Source organism: Rhinatrema bivittatum, chromosome 4, assembly GCF_901001135.1.
Source record: "Rhinatrema bivittatum chromosome 4, aRhiBiv1.1, whole genome shotgun sequence".
NCBI lineage: Eukaryota > Metazoa > Chordata > Amphibia > Gymnophiona > Rhinatrematidae > Rhinatrema > Rhinatrema bivittatum.
In genome coordinates, this window is record NC_042618.1 from 105,296,006 (window position 1) to 105,315,909 (window position 19,904).

Here is a 19,904-nt window from a genome sequence, read left to right on the forward strand (position 1 = left end):
CGGAGGACTCAAGGTTACCTCCCCTGGTGGTTCTCTCGCTCCCTCGAGGGAAATCACAACGGGGTTTTCGTCCTCCTGTGTATCTCTTCTTTTTGTTAAACCGTTCCGTGTAAACAGATGTGATGAGAAAACGAATACCAATATATAAAAACTTGAAATAAATAAAATAGATTCATACCAATGAAATCTGAACCTGCAAAGTGGCAATGAAATCTGAACCTGCAAAGTGGCAATTTCCTCATATTGAAACACTCTTCTCTTTCTCCCCACAGCTTACAATTATCTCATTTTCATCTACAGAATTCTAACCATGACAACCGTTCATGAGGTAGCTTTTCAAAAGCTTGGGCCGTCCATGTACTTAGCTTACTTAATGCTGTCACATTTTTTAATGTCTTGCCTTCATTACACAACCAGCACATATCCAGTACTTTATACAAATATATTACATTCACTGTGCTAATTATGATTCACATGACAAATGGTAGGATAAGTCAGAACCCTAACATATCTATTCAGGGCTGGTTTAAGATTTTGACGTCCATAGGCAGTGTCATGGTAGCCCCCCTTTGAAAATGTACCAGCACACTACCCTAAAGAAAGTGGAAGTATGCTGCTCTTTGACCTGGTCATTTGGCCCCATAGGCAGTTGCCTATGTCTAAATCTGGGACTGAACCTATTATAATTTGTAGACTCAAAAGACATGTATCCATCATTATCAAGCTTTCTACTGCATTTCTTAGAAATTCATTTTGCTTTACAGATATCCCTATACCCATGAATATCTTTAACAGTTATCAATATGTTTAATTAGGCTTATATGTGGAAGATGCCTCCATTTAATCTGTGGTAGACTACTCAATAGCCTCATCACCCAGAATTATAAAAAGAAAAATTGGTTCTTATCTACTAATTTTGTTTGAGTCCCACCAGACTAGTCCAGACAAGTGGATTTTTCTCCCTTACCAGCAGATGGAGATCAAGAAGAAAAGCTTCATTGTACTAGTAGTACTTAAGTTACCGTGCCACTTGAAATTTTTCAGTAAATCTTTAACCAAGGAAAACACTAAACGCTAGTACAATCGAGCAGGAAGAAAAGGAAAAACAGTGGAAACACCAGACTTGAAAACCCCCTCCAATGAAAGGAAAACACCAACTACTGACTATATATGCACCCAAACCCACAAACACACATATGCGCAGAGCTGAGCAGTCTTTGACAAAAAAAACAAAACAAAACAGGACGGGGTTCTGGACTGGTCTGGTGGGATTCAAAGAAATGTAGCAAGAAAGAACTCATTTTTCCTTCCTTCTCATTCCTCAGACCAGTCCAGACAAGTGGGTTGTACCCAAGCTTCCCTAAACTGGGCAGGAACTTGAAAGTCCTGCTTTCAACACACTTTCGACAAAACACAGCTGAGCCTGAACATCCAGTCGGTAATGTTTGGAAAAAGGGTGCACGGAAGGCCAAGACTCTGCTTTACAAATGTCCTGAGGTGACACCAACTGACACTGCCCAAGAAGTTCCCTGGGTCCTAGTGGAATGCGCTCTTAACCCTGAAGGCACCTAGAAACACAGAAACATGATGGCACAAAAAGACCATATGGTCCATGTAGTCTGCCCATCCATCCAATTAATTTAGCAATATAATTCCCATCACTTCCTTAGAGATCCTCTGTATTTATCCCATTTATCTCTGTAGACCTTTGGAAATGTATGCTGAAGCTTTCACTTTTTTCCTCTTTGCTGCAACTACTGAATACCACAAAGAGATGATCAGCTCCGACAAACTCATTGGTGACTTTGAAATATCTCATCAGGACTCTATACACATCCAAAACATGAAGCTCCTGAGAGTGCATGAAAGAGCCAGATTCTGAGCTCTGAAAAGCAGGCAGCTCCAAATGAGAGAAACCACCTTCGGTAAAAACGATGGAATATATAGAAAATCCCCAATCCGAAAATTGAAGGAAGGGATTCCTACACCTACACAACACCTGAAGCTCAGAAATCAGCCGTGCTGAACAAAGCCATCAAAAAGACTGCCTTCAGCATGATATCTTCCTTTATGTTTCAAAAAGAGGCTTACACAAAGCCTTCAAAGCCAAATTAAGAGTCCATGATGGAACTACACATTTAATCAGGAGATGCAAATGCTTCATCCCTCTGAAAAACCTCACCACATCTGGGTTTGAAGCCAGAGAGGAACTAAACACCCTTGCCCTGTAAGAGGATAACACAGCCACCTGTACTTTAAGAGAGTTCAAGACCAAGCCCTTCTGCAGCTCTGCCTGCAAAAAGAAAAGAATTACTGAAATAGAAGCCTGAAGAAGGGAAACACATGATGCCAGACACCAAAATTCAAAAACCATCCCCAAGTGCATATAAGCCAAAGTCATCAACATCTTCCAAGATTGCAATAAGGTAAAAATAATCTCTTCAGAATAGCCTCTCCTCAATCTTCTCATCTCAAAGGCAGGCCATGAAACAAAAGTGATCTGCCTGTTCCAAGACAATCTGACACAGCAGGCCAAGAACATGGCTGAGCCTCAAGGGATTCTCCACATTTAGATTTACCATGTCTGCAAACCAGGATGTCGGGGCTATTCTGGAGCAAACAGAACCATCCGTCCTCAATGCTTCTCCATATGCCTGCCTATCAGTGGCCAAGGGGGAAATATGTAAAGCAGAAGTCTTTGAGGCCATGGCTGAGAAAGAGGGTTCAGGCCCTGTAACCTTCTTTGATGACTTCAGAACCTCTGAGTTTTGGCATTGGTGTTAATGTCCAATTAGGATATCCCCAACTCACCACTGAGACCCCAGCTTGACCCCAGAAAATGGGAACGCTTCTTCTGCCAGTTCCCATTTTCCGAGGTCAAGCCTGTGCCTGCTCAGGAAATCTGCTTACACACTTGACAATGCGAATTGCTGACACCATCTTAGATTTTTTTTTATGCCCAACAGAACATCACTTCCAAGGAAACTGCCAAGCTCTTGGATCCTCCCCTATCTGCTTATTAGTACACTACTGCTGTCGCGTTGTCCAACAACACTCTGAGCCTCCTGTCTCTGACCAAAGGCTGAAAGAACTTTAAGGCTTTCCTAATCACCCTTATCTCTAATTGATGGACCACAAGGATTCTGGCACCATCCACAGACCCTGGGCCATCTATCCCTGACAAATGGCTCCCCATCTGCTTAGACTGGCATCTGTAGTTATCGTTACTAAATCTGGGACATCCAACATCATACCTTTGGACAAACTGTCCTGCAAGAGCCACCAGGAAAGACAAGAGGCAACCTGATCTTGTAATTCTGCGACTGAGGATCCCAGTGTGAAGAAGGGCTTTCTGTATGTCTAGGTTCTCTTTTTTTTTTTTTTTAATTTAATGTTTATAAGTTTAACAATATTTTCAAGAAAAATACATCTTGATATGAAATCAGAGATACAAATCCAATCAGGCATTATAACAGCACAAAATAAAAAATACAAAACAATATCTCTGTTCTGACTCACAGTCCTCTATATAGGATCCTCTCTCTCTACCTCAGGTATACTGTAATCTGACTAATCAGAAAGGAAAAAAACTGCTGTGCGAAGTACCAATACAATGCTTATAACGGACCTAAATATCCAACATATCACTCACTCAGTTGCAATTGGAGAAGAACAGGTGAACTTTTATCTGAAAGAAAAGAGGAAAGCTCATTTGGCTGGAAAAAAAAATATAGGAAGAACCTTGATATTTTACTATACATTTACAAGGAAATTTAAGTAAGAACAGGGCTCCTATCTCAGTTACCCTAGGTCGCATCAGTAGAAATTGTTTTCTTCTTTTCTGGGTTATCCTGGATAAATCTGGAAAGATACTAATTTTATAGTCCAAAAACATTTCTGTCAGATGACAAAAGTGCATCCTTATGTCCATTCTTTGTCAGCTTCAAGAAGAAAAGAGACCACTAATGTGGCAGGAGTAATCGATTCCTTTTGAGTAGATTCCAGGATTTCTGTAAGATTCAACTGTGGGGACACAGTTGGAATAAGAACTTGAACCCCTTTCTATCTGAGGAATCCTTTTTCTTGAAGGGAGGAATATAGTAAATTCTTGCTCTTAATTCTTAACCTGTTCAGGGACTTTAAGTACTTCAAGCATATCTTTTTTCCAGATTCCCTTTGGATGGATTAACTCGTCCCTGAGAAAATTGATAAAGCATAGATTTTTTCCCTTAATCGAGTTTTCCATGTTTTCCAACCTTACAGACAACAATTGATTGCCCTTAATCAAGGAAGCATGGAGTAACACTTCATTATTAAAATCCTGTTGCAAAGACTCAATAGCATTCTTATACATCAAAGTTTCTTTTTCCACATTTTTAATACGGGTATCCAAACTACCCAAATAAGTATAAATTGGGGCCATCTGATTAAAGATATTTTAATTCAACAATTGAATGGCCTCCCATATTGAGTCCAAAGATATGACTGACGGTCTTACCAGAGACTTTCTTGTAATCTCAGGCAGTACCAGCGTTCCTCAGACTGCCGACTGAGGCACAGTGCTTCTGGGCTGTTCCCTGGCTTCTGATAGTAACAAGGAAGGTCCAAAAGTCAGCTCTGATGTTCCTGCCTCGCGTTGCCCACTCGGAGTTAGACCACCATCAAGTGCCATGGACCCAGAGGACTGTTAAAGAGGCTACCCTCCGCGGGATTAACCGGGACCATCCGCTCCTCGGGAGACAGTGTGGTTTATATCTCAAGGGAGGTATCGGGTGCATCTTCCTCCCGAACACCACCCAGCGAGATTACTCCCGGTCCTGTCGTTCTCCACTGCACATGGGAATCCATCGGGCCGGAAATCATAGCAGAAGAAGCTGGCAGGGCTTCTCTCTCCCTGGCCCGCCGTTTTCTTGCTGAATGAGGCATGTCAAGGCATAAGAAAAAAATGACTCACACGGAGCAGCAACATGCACAACCAGCAGGTTCAGTCATCTTGGATCCCTGCATGTCTAGGTTCTAGCAAAGACACCATGGATCCCAGAATCTGAAGGTCATCCTGGACTGTGGGCATCTGCATTCGCAACAACTGACAGACCTATCCCTATAGTTTCACTCTTCTGTCAGTTGTAAAGAATACCTTGCCCGTATTCCTTGAAGGTATTCTTCCCCAACCCTCTATATTCAATCAAAATTTTTAATCAAAATAACTGAGCGATTATGATTCTCATTATTCCACCATCTTTACAGGCGTGTGTCTTCTGCTCTCCAAACGCTCACTGCTATTTCAAGCTTGCTAAGAGAGAATTTGAAAAGAAGTTGGCTGTAGAGGTAAAAACTCACAGTAAAAACTTTTTTAAATATATCCGAAGCAGAAAGCCTGTGAGGGAGTCAGTTGGACCGTTAGATGATCGAGGGGTTAAAGGGGCACTTAGAGAAGATAAGGCCATCGCAGAAAGATTAAATGATTTCTTTGCTTCGGTGTTTACTGAAGAGGATGTTGGGGAGGTACCCGTAATGGAGAAGGTTTTCATGGGTAAAGATTCACATGGACTGAATCAAATCACGGTGAACCTAGAAGATGTGGTAGGCCTGATTGACAAACTGAAGAGTAGTAAATCACCTGGACCGGATGGTATACACCCCAGAGTTCTGAAGGAACTAAAAAATGAAATTTCAGACCTATCATTAAAATCATGTGATATATCTGAAGATTGGAAGATGGCCAACGTAACCCCTATATTTAAAAAGGGATCCAAGGGTGAAACTATAGACCAGCGAGTCTGATTTCAGTGCCTAGAAAAATCATGGAAACGGTTATAAAAAATAAAATAAACATTTAGATAGACATGGTTTGATGGGACACAATCAACATGGATTTACCAAAGGTAAGTCTTGACTCACAAATCTCCTATTTTTTTTAAGGGGTGAATAAACATGTGGACAAACCTGAATCGGTAGATGTGGTGTATCTGGATTTTCAGAAGGTATTCAACAAAATCTGGTTTAGCGCCATGAACTTACATAGCGCTATACCATTCTTTATGGTTTACACCTAATCGTATACCGCTCATCGTCTCCACTTCCTATTAGCCATTCAACAAAGTCTCGCATGAGAGGCTTCTAAGAAAACTAAAAAGTCAAGGGATAGGAGGTGATGTCCTTTTGTGGACTGCAAGATGTTTAAAAGACAGGAAACAGAGAATAAGATTAAATAGTTTTCACAGTGGAAAAGGGTAAACAGTGGAGTGCCTCAGGGATCTATACTTGGACCTGTGCTTTTTAATATATTTATAAATGATCTGGAAAGGGGTAAGACAAGTGAAGTGATTAGATTTGTGGATGACACAAAATTATGCAGAGTAGTTAAATCTCAAGCGGACTGTGATGAACTGCAGGAGGATCTTGCAAGACTGGGCTTCCAAATAGCAACTGAAATTTAAATATGGACAACAGCAAAGTGATGCATGTAAGGAAAAATAACCCTTGCTGTAGTTACACAGTGTTAGGTTCTATCTTAGGAGTTATCACCCAGGAAAGAGATCTAGGCATCATAGTTGATAATGCATTGAAATGATTGGCCCAGTGTGCTGTGGTGATCAAAAAAGCAAACAGAATATTAGGAATTATTAAGAAGGGATTGGAAAATAAAACAGAGGATGTCATAATGGTGAGACGCACTTTGAATACTATGTGCAGTTCTGGTCACCGCATCACAAAAAGGATATAGCTACACTGGAGAAAGTACAGAGAAGAGCGACCAAAATGATAAGGGGCATGAGAAAAGGCTAAAGACGTTAGGGCTGTTCAGTTTGGAGAAGAGGCGACTGAGGCGAGATATGATAGAAGTCTACAAAATCATGAAAGGACTTGAACAAGTTAATGTAAATCAGTTGTTTACTCTTTCAGATAATAAATAGATGGACCAGGGGGCACTCCATGAAATTAGCAAGTAGCTCATTTAAAACAAATTGAAGAAAATTCTCTCACTCAGGCATAGTTAAGCTCTGGAATTCATTGCCAGAGGATGTGGTTACAGCAGTTATTGTACCTGGGTTTAAAAAAGGGTTGGATAAGTTCCTACAGGATAAATCCATAAACTGCTATGACGGTAATTAATAAGCAATAGTAGCTTGTGATCTATCTAATGTTTGGATACTTGCCAGGTAGTTGTGACTTGGATTGGCCTCTGTTGGAAACAGGGTACTGGGCTTGATGGACCCTTAGTCTGACCCAGTATGGCATATCTTATGTTCTAAATTACACCCTTGGAAAAGAAAGTGTAACTTTGTACAAGTTATTCTGTGCATGTAAATGGCCAATTACCCATAAATTTTCAAAACGAAAACATGTTCATAAACTTCAGTTATAAAATCTGAGGTAAAGTCTGTGCATAAAAGGTACGAGTAGACTATATCCAACTGTGCACAGTTATAAAATTATCCTCCCTATTTCAAAAGGTGCCTCATGAAATATTTATGTTCATTAGCATACACAAACTTTAATAAAGTTAAACAGAAGATATCTGAAATCAACACAAAAAGAAGAAGATTTTATCACCTGGAGATATTTCTGTTAAAGATGGCAGAAGTCTGTTGAAGGAACTGATCCAGTCGCAGCGCTCTCTCCAGATACTGCAGGTAGAGGGGCTTTGCCAGTTCTGTACAGTAGCCATCCTCTCCGACACCAGGCTGCGAGGCCATAGAACCTTCTTCTCTTCATGCAGCGTACCAGCTCCTTGAAACACAAGGTAACACACATCATGAGATCATAGCAGCAATTTTTTTTTTTTAAATTAAATTTCATGGAAAAGACTTGATGCAGTTTAGAGCTCCATAGTCTTTGACAAATGCCCTCAGTACAATTGAAATCCAGTAGCCAGGCAAGTATAAAAACTTACCAGTTTTCATCAATAAGTGGCCACATGGTAAACTCACTTCATAAGCAGTGAAGCATAAATCTAGTAGCAACCATTAGAAAAAAAAATTATTTGCCATCAGCTTTCACAAGTATATGACCAAATGCCCACCAAGCTCAGAAGGATTTCGGGGTGCCCTGTTCTCCTAACAGATAAGAGTTGGAACTTTTGGTAACAGTTTTATATATATATATCTATATATATATATATATATAGATATATGTAGATATATATATATAGTAGCACCAGTTATATTGTTATACCATATATCCTGTCACACCAGTTATATTGTTATGACATATATATTGTCATACCAGTTGTTACTCTTGTAATAAGTTGTTTTACCTGTAAACCGGAATGAAGGCATCTAGCTAAACTTCGGTATATAAAAACACACAAATAAATAAATAAATAAATAGTTCTACTGACATAAATCGGATTATGGTAACACGGTCAGAATCACATGAAACACCAGCCCCTTGTACCCATTATATGTTACAGTATCAATGGCCTGTGCTTTCTGCGATATCGGCTGTATCCTAATCAGAGGTCAAGCCTTAGGATTTCATGTAAGAAATTACAACATATGTAATAACAACTGCTCTCTCCTCAGGGGGTGCAATCTGGACATGAAGTTAAACCAGATGCTTCAAAGCTTCTCAAGAAATGCAGTGCTTCTCAATAGATGTGTCGCGAAGTACCGAGAGGTGTGTCACCGAGCCAGCAGAAGACTGATCTTTCCTCATCAGTCTGGGCAGGGGTTGACCGACTTCTCTTTTATTGGTTATGACAGGAAGCTGCTCATGTTTCCTTCTCCTCTTCCTGGCCAGTGGGAGGTTGTTCCTTCCTCCTTCACCCAGATTAGGGCGCAGTATCACGAGCTCCTGTTCCTATGGGCCCGGCAGGACACCAACTTTATCTTCCTCTGCCTGGCCTGGCAGTGAGGCTGCTGATGCTTTCTTCACCTCATGGGGCCTAGATGTGAAAGCAGGAGCATAAGGGAGAAAGTGCGTGCTCTGAAGATCCGCTGCTGCTGCCTCATCTTCCTCTCCTCAGTGCTTCTTGCCCTGATCTGTTGCTGATAAAGAGGGAAGGAGACTCTGGATTGGACAAGTCTTTTCTGCTGGTTGGGAGCCAGGAGGAGGGGGAAATTTACTTGGCAGGAATGCGTGGCAAGATAGGGAGTCAGAGATGGGGGAAAGGAGGTTGAGGTTGTTGGGTAAGGAGAGGCGGAGGAGGGAGGGGTTGGGGGCTGCTGTGCAGGGAAGAGAGATGGAAGTGAAGAAATGGAAATGTGGGGTGGCGCTGAGTAAGAAGGGGTAGGAAAGAGGTAATCAGAGGTATTCTGGATAAGGAAGGGGAGAGGGAGAGGGAAGGGCAGAAAGAGTTGAGCAGGGGAGATACCAGGTCAATTATACAAGATGTTGGGTGACATCATCTGGCAGCACTGAAAAGACTTGCCTCTCCTAGCTAATAAAGCTTTAAGAGCTTACTGAGCATGTGTAGGAACTCCTATGTGGGTGTTACCTCATGAACCTCCTCAGTTAATATCAGAGCTAATTTATTTACTGCATATGCTAACATTTGATATTCCACTTCTTCCCCAAAGTAATTCTAGCTAGGTAATCAACTCTCCAAGGAGGCAGGTGGGTATTTAGCATGGCTAATTCATCCATTATCTACAGAAAACACCGTTTACAGTTAAGTAAAATTGCCTTTTTGTCGATAAGCAGGCTGAATTACCCTAGTGGCTAGAGCAGTGGGCTATGAACCAGGAGACCAGGGTTTGAGTCCCACTGTCGCTCCTTGTGACCACAGGCAAGTCACTTTACCCTCCATTGCCTCAGGTACAAACTTAGATTGTAAGCTCTCTGGGGATAGGGAAATACCTACAGCACCTGAATGTAATCCACTTTGAAGCACTGAAAGAAGTGTGAAAAGTGGAATATAAATCTAAATAAATAAATGACATGTGGGTTGCTGTGGAGAGTTTATTGAATAAGCAACCTGGACTCCACCGTGAAGAGTAGACTACTATGAGAATAGGTTATGCAAAACTGCTTGTCTGAATTTACTGTCAGTTCTCAAGAGACTGTCCAGATAGTAATGGGATGTAACAGTGTGTACCGATAACCACGTTGTCTTTGAGAGGTACTTCTCGGAGGTGAGCAATGGAAGAGATCATAGCTCTTTCTTTATGAGCTTTGAGCGAGTCTGTGAGTTGAGACCTCTCACTGTGTCACTGAATGCAAACCTCTATCCAGTTGGACAAGGTACGCTTGGTGACTGCTAAGCCAAATCTATTAGGAACATAAGACCTGAACTGTGAATCCTGGCACTGCTGCTGAGTTCTTTTCTTGTAGTATGACAAGACTCTTTTGCAATCCAAGGTATGAAGGGTTCTCTCTCCTTCATGCGTAAGTGGCCTTGGAAAGAAGGTAGACATGAAAAGCCAAGGCGATTTTTGAGAGAAACTTCGAATCAGTATGAAGCATCACCCTGGTGTAGAAGAACTGCGCATATTTATTTATTTATTATTAGCTTTTATATAATCGACATTCGTGGGTACCTCACGCCGGTTTACAATATAACTGAAGGAGCAAATTAAAAAAAACCAGGGTGGGGGGGGGGGGAGAGGGAGCAGATAGGAAGAGAGAAGAGAAGAGAGGGAAAAACAGGAAAAGGAGAAAAGAAACAGTACCTGATGGAAAACAACAGAACATAATAAGTAGCATTGTAAATTATACACTCAATAAAGGGACTGTGTATAACCTTATACACTGTGGATAACATATGGTGAACAGTGAACCAGTTGTTGTCACAGGAAACACTACTTTCCATGTTAGAAATTTGAGAGAAGCCAATTCCAATGGTTTGAAAGGTGGCTTCATCAATTGAGAGAGGAAAACATTCAGGTCCTATGGAACTGGAGGTTTTTCATGCCATAAGCCTTTCATAAATCTCAACACCAGTGGATGAATTGAGATGGGTTTATTATCAATTGTAACAAGTATGCTGCTATGGCACTGAGATGTAGTCTCACAGAAGTAGCGAGGCCTGATTCGGAAAAAAGAGCAAGATGGTTAGCAATTGTTTGGGCTCACAAGAAAACAGATCTACAAGTATTTTGTTGACATGTGGAAAATCTTTCCATTTAAAGTCACAAGCTTTCCTGGCTGATGGTTTCCTAGCCATAACTATATCTTCAATTTCTCTTGGCAAAGAGGGTCAGCGATTACTTAACGTTCAACATCCAAGACGTCAGGTGGACAGAAACAGAATTCCTTCATCCTTAGTTAACAAGGCAGGATCTGTCACAGATGGATGGGAGGATTGCTGGAAAGCCGTTTGAGATATGCAAACCACATTTGTCTGTGATACACTGGAGCTATGAGGATCAGATAAGTTTGATCGTGAAGCATTTTCCTCACTGTTCTGGCGATCAGTGTTATCAGAGGAAAAGCGTACATGAGGCCTGTGATCCGACTGAGCTGGAAAGCCTTCTGAGCTAACCAGAGTCAAGCAAAATTTTTCCTATTTTCTGTTTCGCTCCGGTGCAAACACGTCAACTGTTGGTAGCCCCATAAGTTGCATACTGCATTAGCTATGGATGCTATTTGTATGGACAGAAACCTCTGCTAAGATGATCCGCTAGTATTTTACAGATTCCTGGAAGATAGGTGTCTTGAAGGACAACTTGATTCATGTTTATCCATTATCATATCTTTAGGTGTTCCTGGCAGACAGTCCATGACCTATGCCTCCCTGTTTGTGGACATAAAACATGGTGACTTGGTTGTTTATCTGAATCAAAATGTTCTCTTTCTTTGGAGAAGATATGTAACAGTTGATAGAGCATTTAATGACTTTCAGTTCCATCGGATTTATCTGAAAAAGACATTCATTGAGAGACCAAGTGTCTTGGGTTTGAAAAAAAATACTGTATAGACACCCCATCCTTGTGAAGACAACCACTGCTAAGGTTACTTGATTCTTAGAAACGTGTATCGTGATTGTCAAGAGCTGAGTTAGCTGGTCCCACTGGAAATTCAGACCCCGCTGCAGACAATGAATATGGAGGCAGGTTAGTGGAACTACATATGAATGGCCAATGCCATATGCCCTAAGACAATGAGAATCGATCTGGCTGTTAAGCATTAAGAGGTGAATTGTGAATGAATGATTTCATAGTTCTGGCTCATGCTTATGGTAGAAAATCTCTCTCCTTTAGAAAATCTGTCCAATGCCCTGATAAAGTTTATCTATGGGTCGGTACTAGAATCAACTTCTTGAAAATCACTAGAAATCCCAGTTTCTACAGGAGTTGAACTGTCTTTTGTAGTAAGAGTAGTCCTTCTGGTCAGAAGCTTACTGTGACTAGTCAATCATTCAGATATGGGAAGTTGAACTTCCTGAACCCGTAAGTGTGCAGCTATAAGGGCATGGCATTTGGTGAAAATTCCTGGAACTGCAGACAGGCCAAAGGGAAGTAACCAATATCGATAATCGGAAGAATCCATCTTGAAGCAATGTTAACACCAGTAGGTAGGATGATGGTATGTGAGCATATGCATCCTTCACGTCATGAATACTGCTGGATCTTAACCAAGCCACATGTTGCGCTCCTATGGAAGCAGATGAGATACGTGATATGTCCTCAAATGCTTTATAGACAGAGCACAGATCTCATCACATGCACACTTCTGTATTCTGAAGAAGTTGAGGGTAATTTCCTCCTTCAGTCAGTTGAAGAAAAGGTTTAAGTTTCTATATGCATTCATACACATACTATACCATATACAATTGGTAAACAGAAATACAAACAGTTAACATGGAACTCTGAAAAGCCTTATTTTACAAAATCGTCAAGAAATCTTGGATCTTTCACTGGAGGTGAATTTGAGTCAATTCTTGTTTTTCTATTCTTTTTTTCAGTACAGATTCTACAACAATAGACCAGTGAGGTAATTAGACCAGAACAAAACTAGGTGATTTTTGTAAGAGATCCAACTTCCCAGCTGTAGGAACACAGGAGATACAGTTTTCCCATATTCTCATTTGTAACTGTTTTAGAATGTTGTGGACTGGAAGAACCACCTGGTTCTGATGGGAATATACAGAATTTGAAGGAGACCAAAGACCTCCAATCAGGGATCTTTGTCCTTATGTACCTTCACATAAAGTGTGGTTTCTAACTTTCTCTATAAATTTAGAATGAGTAAGGTCTTCTGGGGTAGAGCTATACTCTGGAGGATCTAGAAGCAGGTCAGAAGGTATTCTTGTCAAACTTTCTTCAGAATCCAAGGGTATAGGAACACTAATTCAATACCCCAGTGACGAAGGCAGTGAATCGGGGAGTTCTCCTGTTTGTCTCTGAGGAAAGAAGCCCTGGTCTACCACCTCTGAATTATTCAGCTCCACTGCAATAGAGTAAGATGAAGAACCTCTCAAAAGGGGCTCTGATGCATTCAGCCTAATTTAGATTTATATTCTGCTTTTCACACTTTTTTCAGCACTTCAAAGTGGATTACATTCAGGTACTTTAGGTATTTCCCTATCCCTAGAGGGCTCAAAATCTAAGTTTGTACCTGAGGCAATGGAGGGTAAAGTGACTTGCCCAAGGTCACAAGGAGCTACCACAGGACTTGAACCCTGGTCTCCTGGTTCATAGCCTACTGCTCTAACCACTAGACTACTCCTCCACTCCACTCCTAATAGGGAAAACTGAGACTCCTCCTTGTGAGACAGACTACTGTAACAGAGAAGCTGGTAAATTCCTCAAGTCTCCTTAGTCAAAGAGGTAGTGAATTCTTCATCATTTCTGATATTTGGTCAATTGACTGGCATGTCCTCTGACCTGGCATAGGTGGTGGAACATCTTCTGAGACAAGAAAAGGCTCCTGTTCCTGAACAAGAGGCTTATTTGAGGTAAGTGGTACCAGAGAATAAACTATCTGGTGTTTCCAGATGTAACCCTTTTTTATTGGAGTGGTTTACAGGCCTCCAAACCAAAAGGAAGAACTGGACAGAGATCTGGTTGAAGACATCCAAAAGATAGGAAAGAAGGGAGAAGTGGTGATCGTTGGAGACTTTAATATGCCAGATGTAGACTGGAGAATCCCATCTGCAGAATCTAATAATAGTAGAGAAATAGTGGATGCCCTGCAAGTAGCTTTGTTCAAACAAATGGTAATGGAACCCACAAGAGAAGGAGCTATACTCGACTTAGTGCTCACTAATGGAGTTAATGTCTATGATGTCCAGGTGGGCGCCCATCTCAGCAACAGTGATCAAACGGTATGGTTTAATATCACAAAAAGGATACGGAAAAGAAGCACAAAAACCCAAGTTTTACAGTTCAAAAACACGGACTTTGATGAAATGGGGACGTACCTGGAGGAAGAACTAAAAGGCTGGGAGAACGAGTGAGATGTGGATCAACAGTGGACCAATCTAAAAGGAGCAGTTACCAAGGCAACTAATCTATATGTTAGAAAAGTAAAGAAAAGCAAAAGAAAAATGAAACCTATCTGGTTCTCAAAGGAGGTAGCTGACAAAATAAAGGTCAAAAGAACAGCATTCAAGAAATATAAAAGATCCCAAAGGGAGGAGCACAAAGAAGAATATCTGGTAGAACCGAGGGAGACAAAGAAATTAATCAAGACAGCAAACAGTCAAGCGGAAGAGAGGATTGCCAAGGACATGAAGAGAGGTGACAAAACATTTTTCAGATATATCAGTGAAAAGAGAAAAGTTCAAAGTGGTATAGTGAAATTGAAAGGTGGAAAGGATCAATGTGTGGACAGAGTCGAAGAAATGGCAGAAATATTAAATGAATACTTCAGTTCTGTGTTCATTAAAGAGGACCCTGGAGAAGGACAGTCACTAGTTAACAAGAAATTGGAGGGGAGTGGAGTAGATGTAACTCCATTTACAGTAGAGAATGTATGGGAAGAGCTGGGGAAACTGAAAGTGGACAAAGCCATGGGGCCTGATGAGGTTCATCCCAGGATACTAAGAGAGCTCAGAGATGTGCTGGCGGGTCCGCTGTGTGACCTGTTCAATAGATCCCTAGAAACGGGAGTGGTGCAGAGTGTCTGGAGAAGAGCGGTGGTGGTCCCGCTTCACAAGAGTGGGAACAGAGAAGAGGCTGGTAACTACAGACCAGTTAGCCTCACTTCAGTGGTGGGAAAAGTAATGGAGTCACTGTTGAAAGAGAGAAAAGTGAACTATCTACAGTCGGGAGAATTGCTGGACCAGAGGCAGCATGGATTCACCAGGGGAAGATCCTGTCAGACAAATCTGATTGACTTTTTTGACTGGGTAACCAAAGAATTGGAAGAGCACGCGATGTCATCTACTTAACGCAGCCTAGATGCTCGCATACTCGTTTATATATTCAGTAGTCATTTATGTCGACCAGTCCCCTTGTTCCCCTATTAAGATGCTGTGCTTAATTGTTTCTTTGTAACTGTACTATGATACTGAGTTCAAACGTTTCTTGTAACTATACTATACGACGTTCAAGTTGTACTTTGTTCTATTGTTCTATGTAAAGCCCCCCCCGCCTTTTTTTTTGGGGGGCATTTCACTGTTTTATGTAAACCGGAGTGATTTTTGTATTCCATACAAGAACCTCGGTATATAAAAATTAAAAATAAATAAATAAATAAATCTGCTTGGATTTCAGCAAAGCTTTTGATACGGTCCCACATAGGAGACTGGTGAATAAAATGAGAAGCTTAGGAGTGAGTGTCGAGGTGGTGGCCTGGATTGCAAACTGGTTGACGGACAGAAAACAAAGTGTGATGGTAAATGGAACTCTCTCTGAAGAGAGAGCGGTTTTAAGCGGTGTACCACAAGGATCGGTATTGGGACCAGTCCTGTTCAATATCTTTGTGAGCAACATGGCAGACGGGATAGAAGGTAAGGTTTGTCTTTTTGCAGATGACACTAAGATCTGCAACAGAGTGGACATGCCGGAAGGAGTGGAGAGAATGAGACAGGATTTAAGGAACCTGGAAGAGTGGTCGAAGATATGGCAGCTGAGATTCAATGCCAAGAAGTGCAGAGTCATGCATATGGGGAGTTGAAATCCGAATGAACTGTATTCTATGGGGGGAGAAAGGCTGATGTGCACGGAGCAGGAGAGAGACCTTGGGGTGATGGTGTCTAATGATCTGAAGTCGGGGAAACAATGTGACAAGGCAATAGCTAAAGCCAGAAGAATGCTGGGCTGCATAGAGAGAGGAATATCGAGTAAGAAAAGGGAAGTGATTATCCCCTTGTACAGGTCCTTGGTGAGGCCTCACCTGGAGTACTGTATCTCCAAAGAGACAGAGACAAGATGGAGGCGGTCCAGAGACGGACGACCAAAAAGGTGGAGGGTTTTCATCGAATGACTTATGAGGAAAGATTGAAAAATCTAAATATGTACACCCCCGGAGGAAAGGAGAAGCAGAGGTGATATGATACAGACTTTCAGATACTTGAAAGGTTTTAATGATCCAAAGACAACGACAAACCTTTTCCGTCGGAAAAAAATCAACAGAACCAGAGGTCACGATTTGAAGCTCCAGGGAGGAAGACTCAGAACCAATGCCAGGAAGTATTTCTTCATGGAGAGGGTGGTGAATGCCTGGAATGCCCTTCCGGAGGAAGTGGTGAAGACCAGAACTGTGAAGGACTTCAAAGGGGTGTGGGATAAACACTGTGGGTCTAGAGGACGTGAATGAAGAGTAGGTGGCTCGCGGGAATGACGGCTACTACCAGGAGATAATAACCTTATTCCATAAACATACACACAGTTAATACGACTCCAACATTGCTCTAAGCTTCAACGGCAAGAGGAAATGTGGAAAAAAGGATTTGCATTCACAAAAAAGCGGGGTGTAGCTTGCTTGTTACGGCAGTTACTACCCCAAACCAAATAAGTCTGATACTTCACTTTCAATGCATAATTCAGCATAGCTCTCTGCTTCAATGGCAGGGGAGGAAGACCGATACTTCACGCATATCCAGCATAGCTCTCTGCTTCAACGGCAGGGGGAAAGAAGAAAAGTGGATCTATATACAGACAATAACAACAAGGACTGAATTACATAGTCTGGGTAAACAAATAAGCATGGGTGTAGCTTGCTTATTGCGGCGGTTACTACCCCTAACTAATTCAGCTAGATATTTCACTTAGATGCAGTTCCAACACTGCTCTCTACATTAATGGTGGGGGTGGAAGGGAAATAGAACCAAAAGGTTACTAAGAGCCAAGAGAAACAGATAAGTATGAGAAGAAAAAAAGTGCGAAGCTTGCTGGGCAGACTGGATGGGCCGTTTGGTCTTCTTCTGCTGTCATTTCTATGTTTGTCAGGAGACTTGATGGGGGGATAGGGCTCTGCTAATGGGAAGGGACAGAGGCAAGAAATCACCCTCTACACCTGGTTTTAGTCGACCAATATACAGTTGTGTTGGCATGTCTGCATGATGCCCATGATCTGGAGCTTGATGCATCATATGATACTACACTAGCATCAATGCTTCTAGTTTTGATATTGCTGGAGACCTGGGCTTTCACCATGCCAGTTACTCTGAGACTTTTGAAGAAGTATGATTCTGCTTCAAACGCGAAGTTGGTGCCGAGCAGAAGTACAGCAATAACGCATTCATCTACAGCATCAGGAATGCTAGCATCAAAAAGGCCACTGGTGCCATATGTTCATGGAAAAACTTGTTCTGGGGATTTGAGAAATTTTAGACCAATTTCCAATTTTACATTAAGAACATAAGAAATTGCCATGCTGGGTCAGACCAAGGGTCCATCAAGCCCAGCATCCTGTTTCCAACAGAGGCCAAACCAGGCCACAAGAACCTGGCAATTACCCAAACACTAAGAAGATCCCATGCTACTGATGCAATTAATAGCAGTGGTTATTCCCTAAGTAAAATTGATTAATAGTCATTAATGGACTTCTCCTCCAAGAACTTATCCAAACCTTTTTTGAACCCAGCTACACTAACCACATCCTCTGGCAACAAATTCCAGAGCTTTATTGTGCGTTGAGTGCTGGGGAAATTAATAAAGAAAGCTGTTTTTAGGTAATTGAAAGATTATTTATTAAATTTCTATACCATCACTCTGTATTCAATCGTAACGTTCACAACATAAAAACAGCCATATAATTATAACAAATAAATACAATAAAAATTAGAATTAAAAGAAAAAAAAAATCTAAAAAAAAAAAAAAAAAAAACACGAACACAGTTATTACTTTCATGGTCATAATATCTTGCACCCAAATCAAACTGTGTTTCATACTGATTATAGCACTGAAACATGTTTAGTTTCTGTTTATGATTATCTTCTAAGGGTTCAAGAATCGGGAAGGGGGGGTGGTTGCCTTATACCTCGATTTGTCTTCAGCTTTTGACTTAGTAAAGCATGACATTCTCCTCCAATGACTTAATTCTTTTGGACTGACATGGGATATAGTTCACTGGTTTTCATCTTTTCTTTATCAGAGAAATCAACAGGTAAGGATGGCTTTCCACAGTTCCGAGTGGAGTTCCAAGGTTCCCTGTTGTCCCCACATTTTTTAATCTTTACCTACAACCTGTGTGTAAACTGTTAGATTCTTTTGGTATTTTTTCAAGGCTTTTGCTGACAATGTTCAGCTGTATTTTGAGCTTGGGTCTGATTGGCAATCATCTTATGCCTTGATTATCTCCAGTTTGTCAGCTGGATTGCCAGAAGGATTGCCTAACATTTCTATTGGTGGTGTTACCTTTGAATATGTTACCAGATCCAAAAAGTTGGGAATGACCCTTATATTGACCTAGAAGAAGCAACTTAATATGGTATTTTCATCAGGATATTTAATTTAATTTATTTATTTATTTATAAACTTCTGTACCGATATTCGTAGCAACATCATATCGGTTTACATTATAACAGCATTGAACCGGGGAGGGCTAACAAGGGATATAGAGGAACAGTAAGACTTAGCAAGGAAAGACAGGAAAACCAATCAAGGATAACAGTTACTTAAAATATAATGCATATAGATAATTGTAGTAGGTATGTCATAGGTCTTTCAAAAATGAAAGAGGGTATATGTACAGAGTTGAGCATGAAACTGGCATGTTAAGGAGGTAAGGGAGGTGGGTCAGGAATTCTCATGGGGAAGGCTTGTTTAAATAGCCAGGTCTTCAGGTTGGTACGGAATTTGGAGGGACATGTTTCGAGCCATAGATTAGCGGGCAATGAGTTCCAGTGGGTAGGTCCGGCTATAGATATGGCTTGTTCCCTAGTAGATGAGAGGTGAGCTTGTTTTAGGGCAGGTACATGGAGAGTTCCATTCTTTGAGGCTCTGGTGAGTCGCTTTGAGCGTTTGGGTTGGAAAGGTTCCTCAAGCCAGTTGGAGTTATGGATGTGTATAGTTTTGTGGATTATGGTGAGGGTTTTGTAGATGATGCGAGAAGGGATCGGGAGCCATGCAGGTCTTTGAGGATGGGAGTGATGTGATCAAATTTGCGGGCATTAGATATGATTCGAGTTATTGCACTCTGCAGCAGTTGTAGTTGTTTCAATGAGGTGGAGAGGAGGCCTAGGAAGAGTGAGTTGCAGTAGTCAAATTTAGTGGCAAGCGTGGCCTGAATGACAGTACGGAAGTCACTGGGGTGCAGTAGCGGTTTTAGTTTTTTCATAACATTAAGTTTATAGTAGCCTTCTTTGAGGATTTTGTTGGTATGTGTCTTTATGTTCAGCTGCTGGTCAAGGTGCTCTCCAAGGTTTCGTGCGCAAGGCTGTGAAAGATAAGCATTAAAGGCAGGATCATTTGCAAGGTAGGGTTTGGGGGGGAATGTGTTGAGAGATGAAGAGCAGTTCTGTTTTAGATGAGTTGAGGGCGAGGTGGAGATTGGACAGTAGGGTGTTTATGGAGGTAAGACAGGTCTTCCAGTATTCAAGGGCGCTGAAACAACTAAGATCCTTAAT

General features: G+C 41.4%; 1 protein-coding gene across 7 annotated transcripts in view; it reads right to left on the reverse strand.

Moving 5' to 3' along the window:
• The window catches only part of INO80 (INO80 complex ATPase subunit), a 435,009-nt gene that overhangs the window by 378,841 nt on the left and 36,264 nt on the right, over nucleotides 1–19,904 (reverse strand). For all 7 annotated transcript variants that reach the window (XM_029598597.1, XM_029598598.1, XM_029598600.1 and 4 more), the window contains one exon: nucleotides 7,558–7,734. In XM_029598597.1, the coding sequence (XP_029454457.1) occupies nucleotides 7,558–7,700 (143 nt within the window). In that variant the 5' untranslated portion in view covers nucleotides 7,701–7,734. The remainder of the gene's footprint in view (nucleotides 1–7,557; nucleotides 7,735–19,904) is intronic.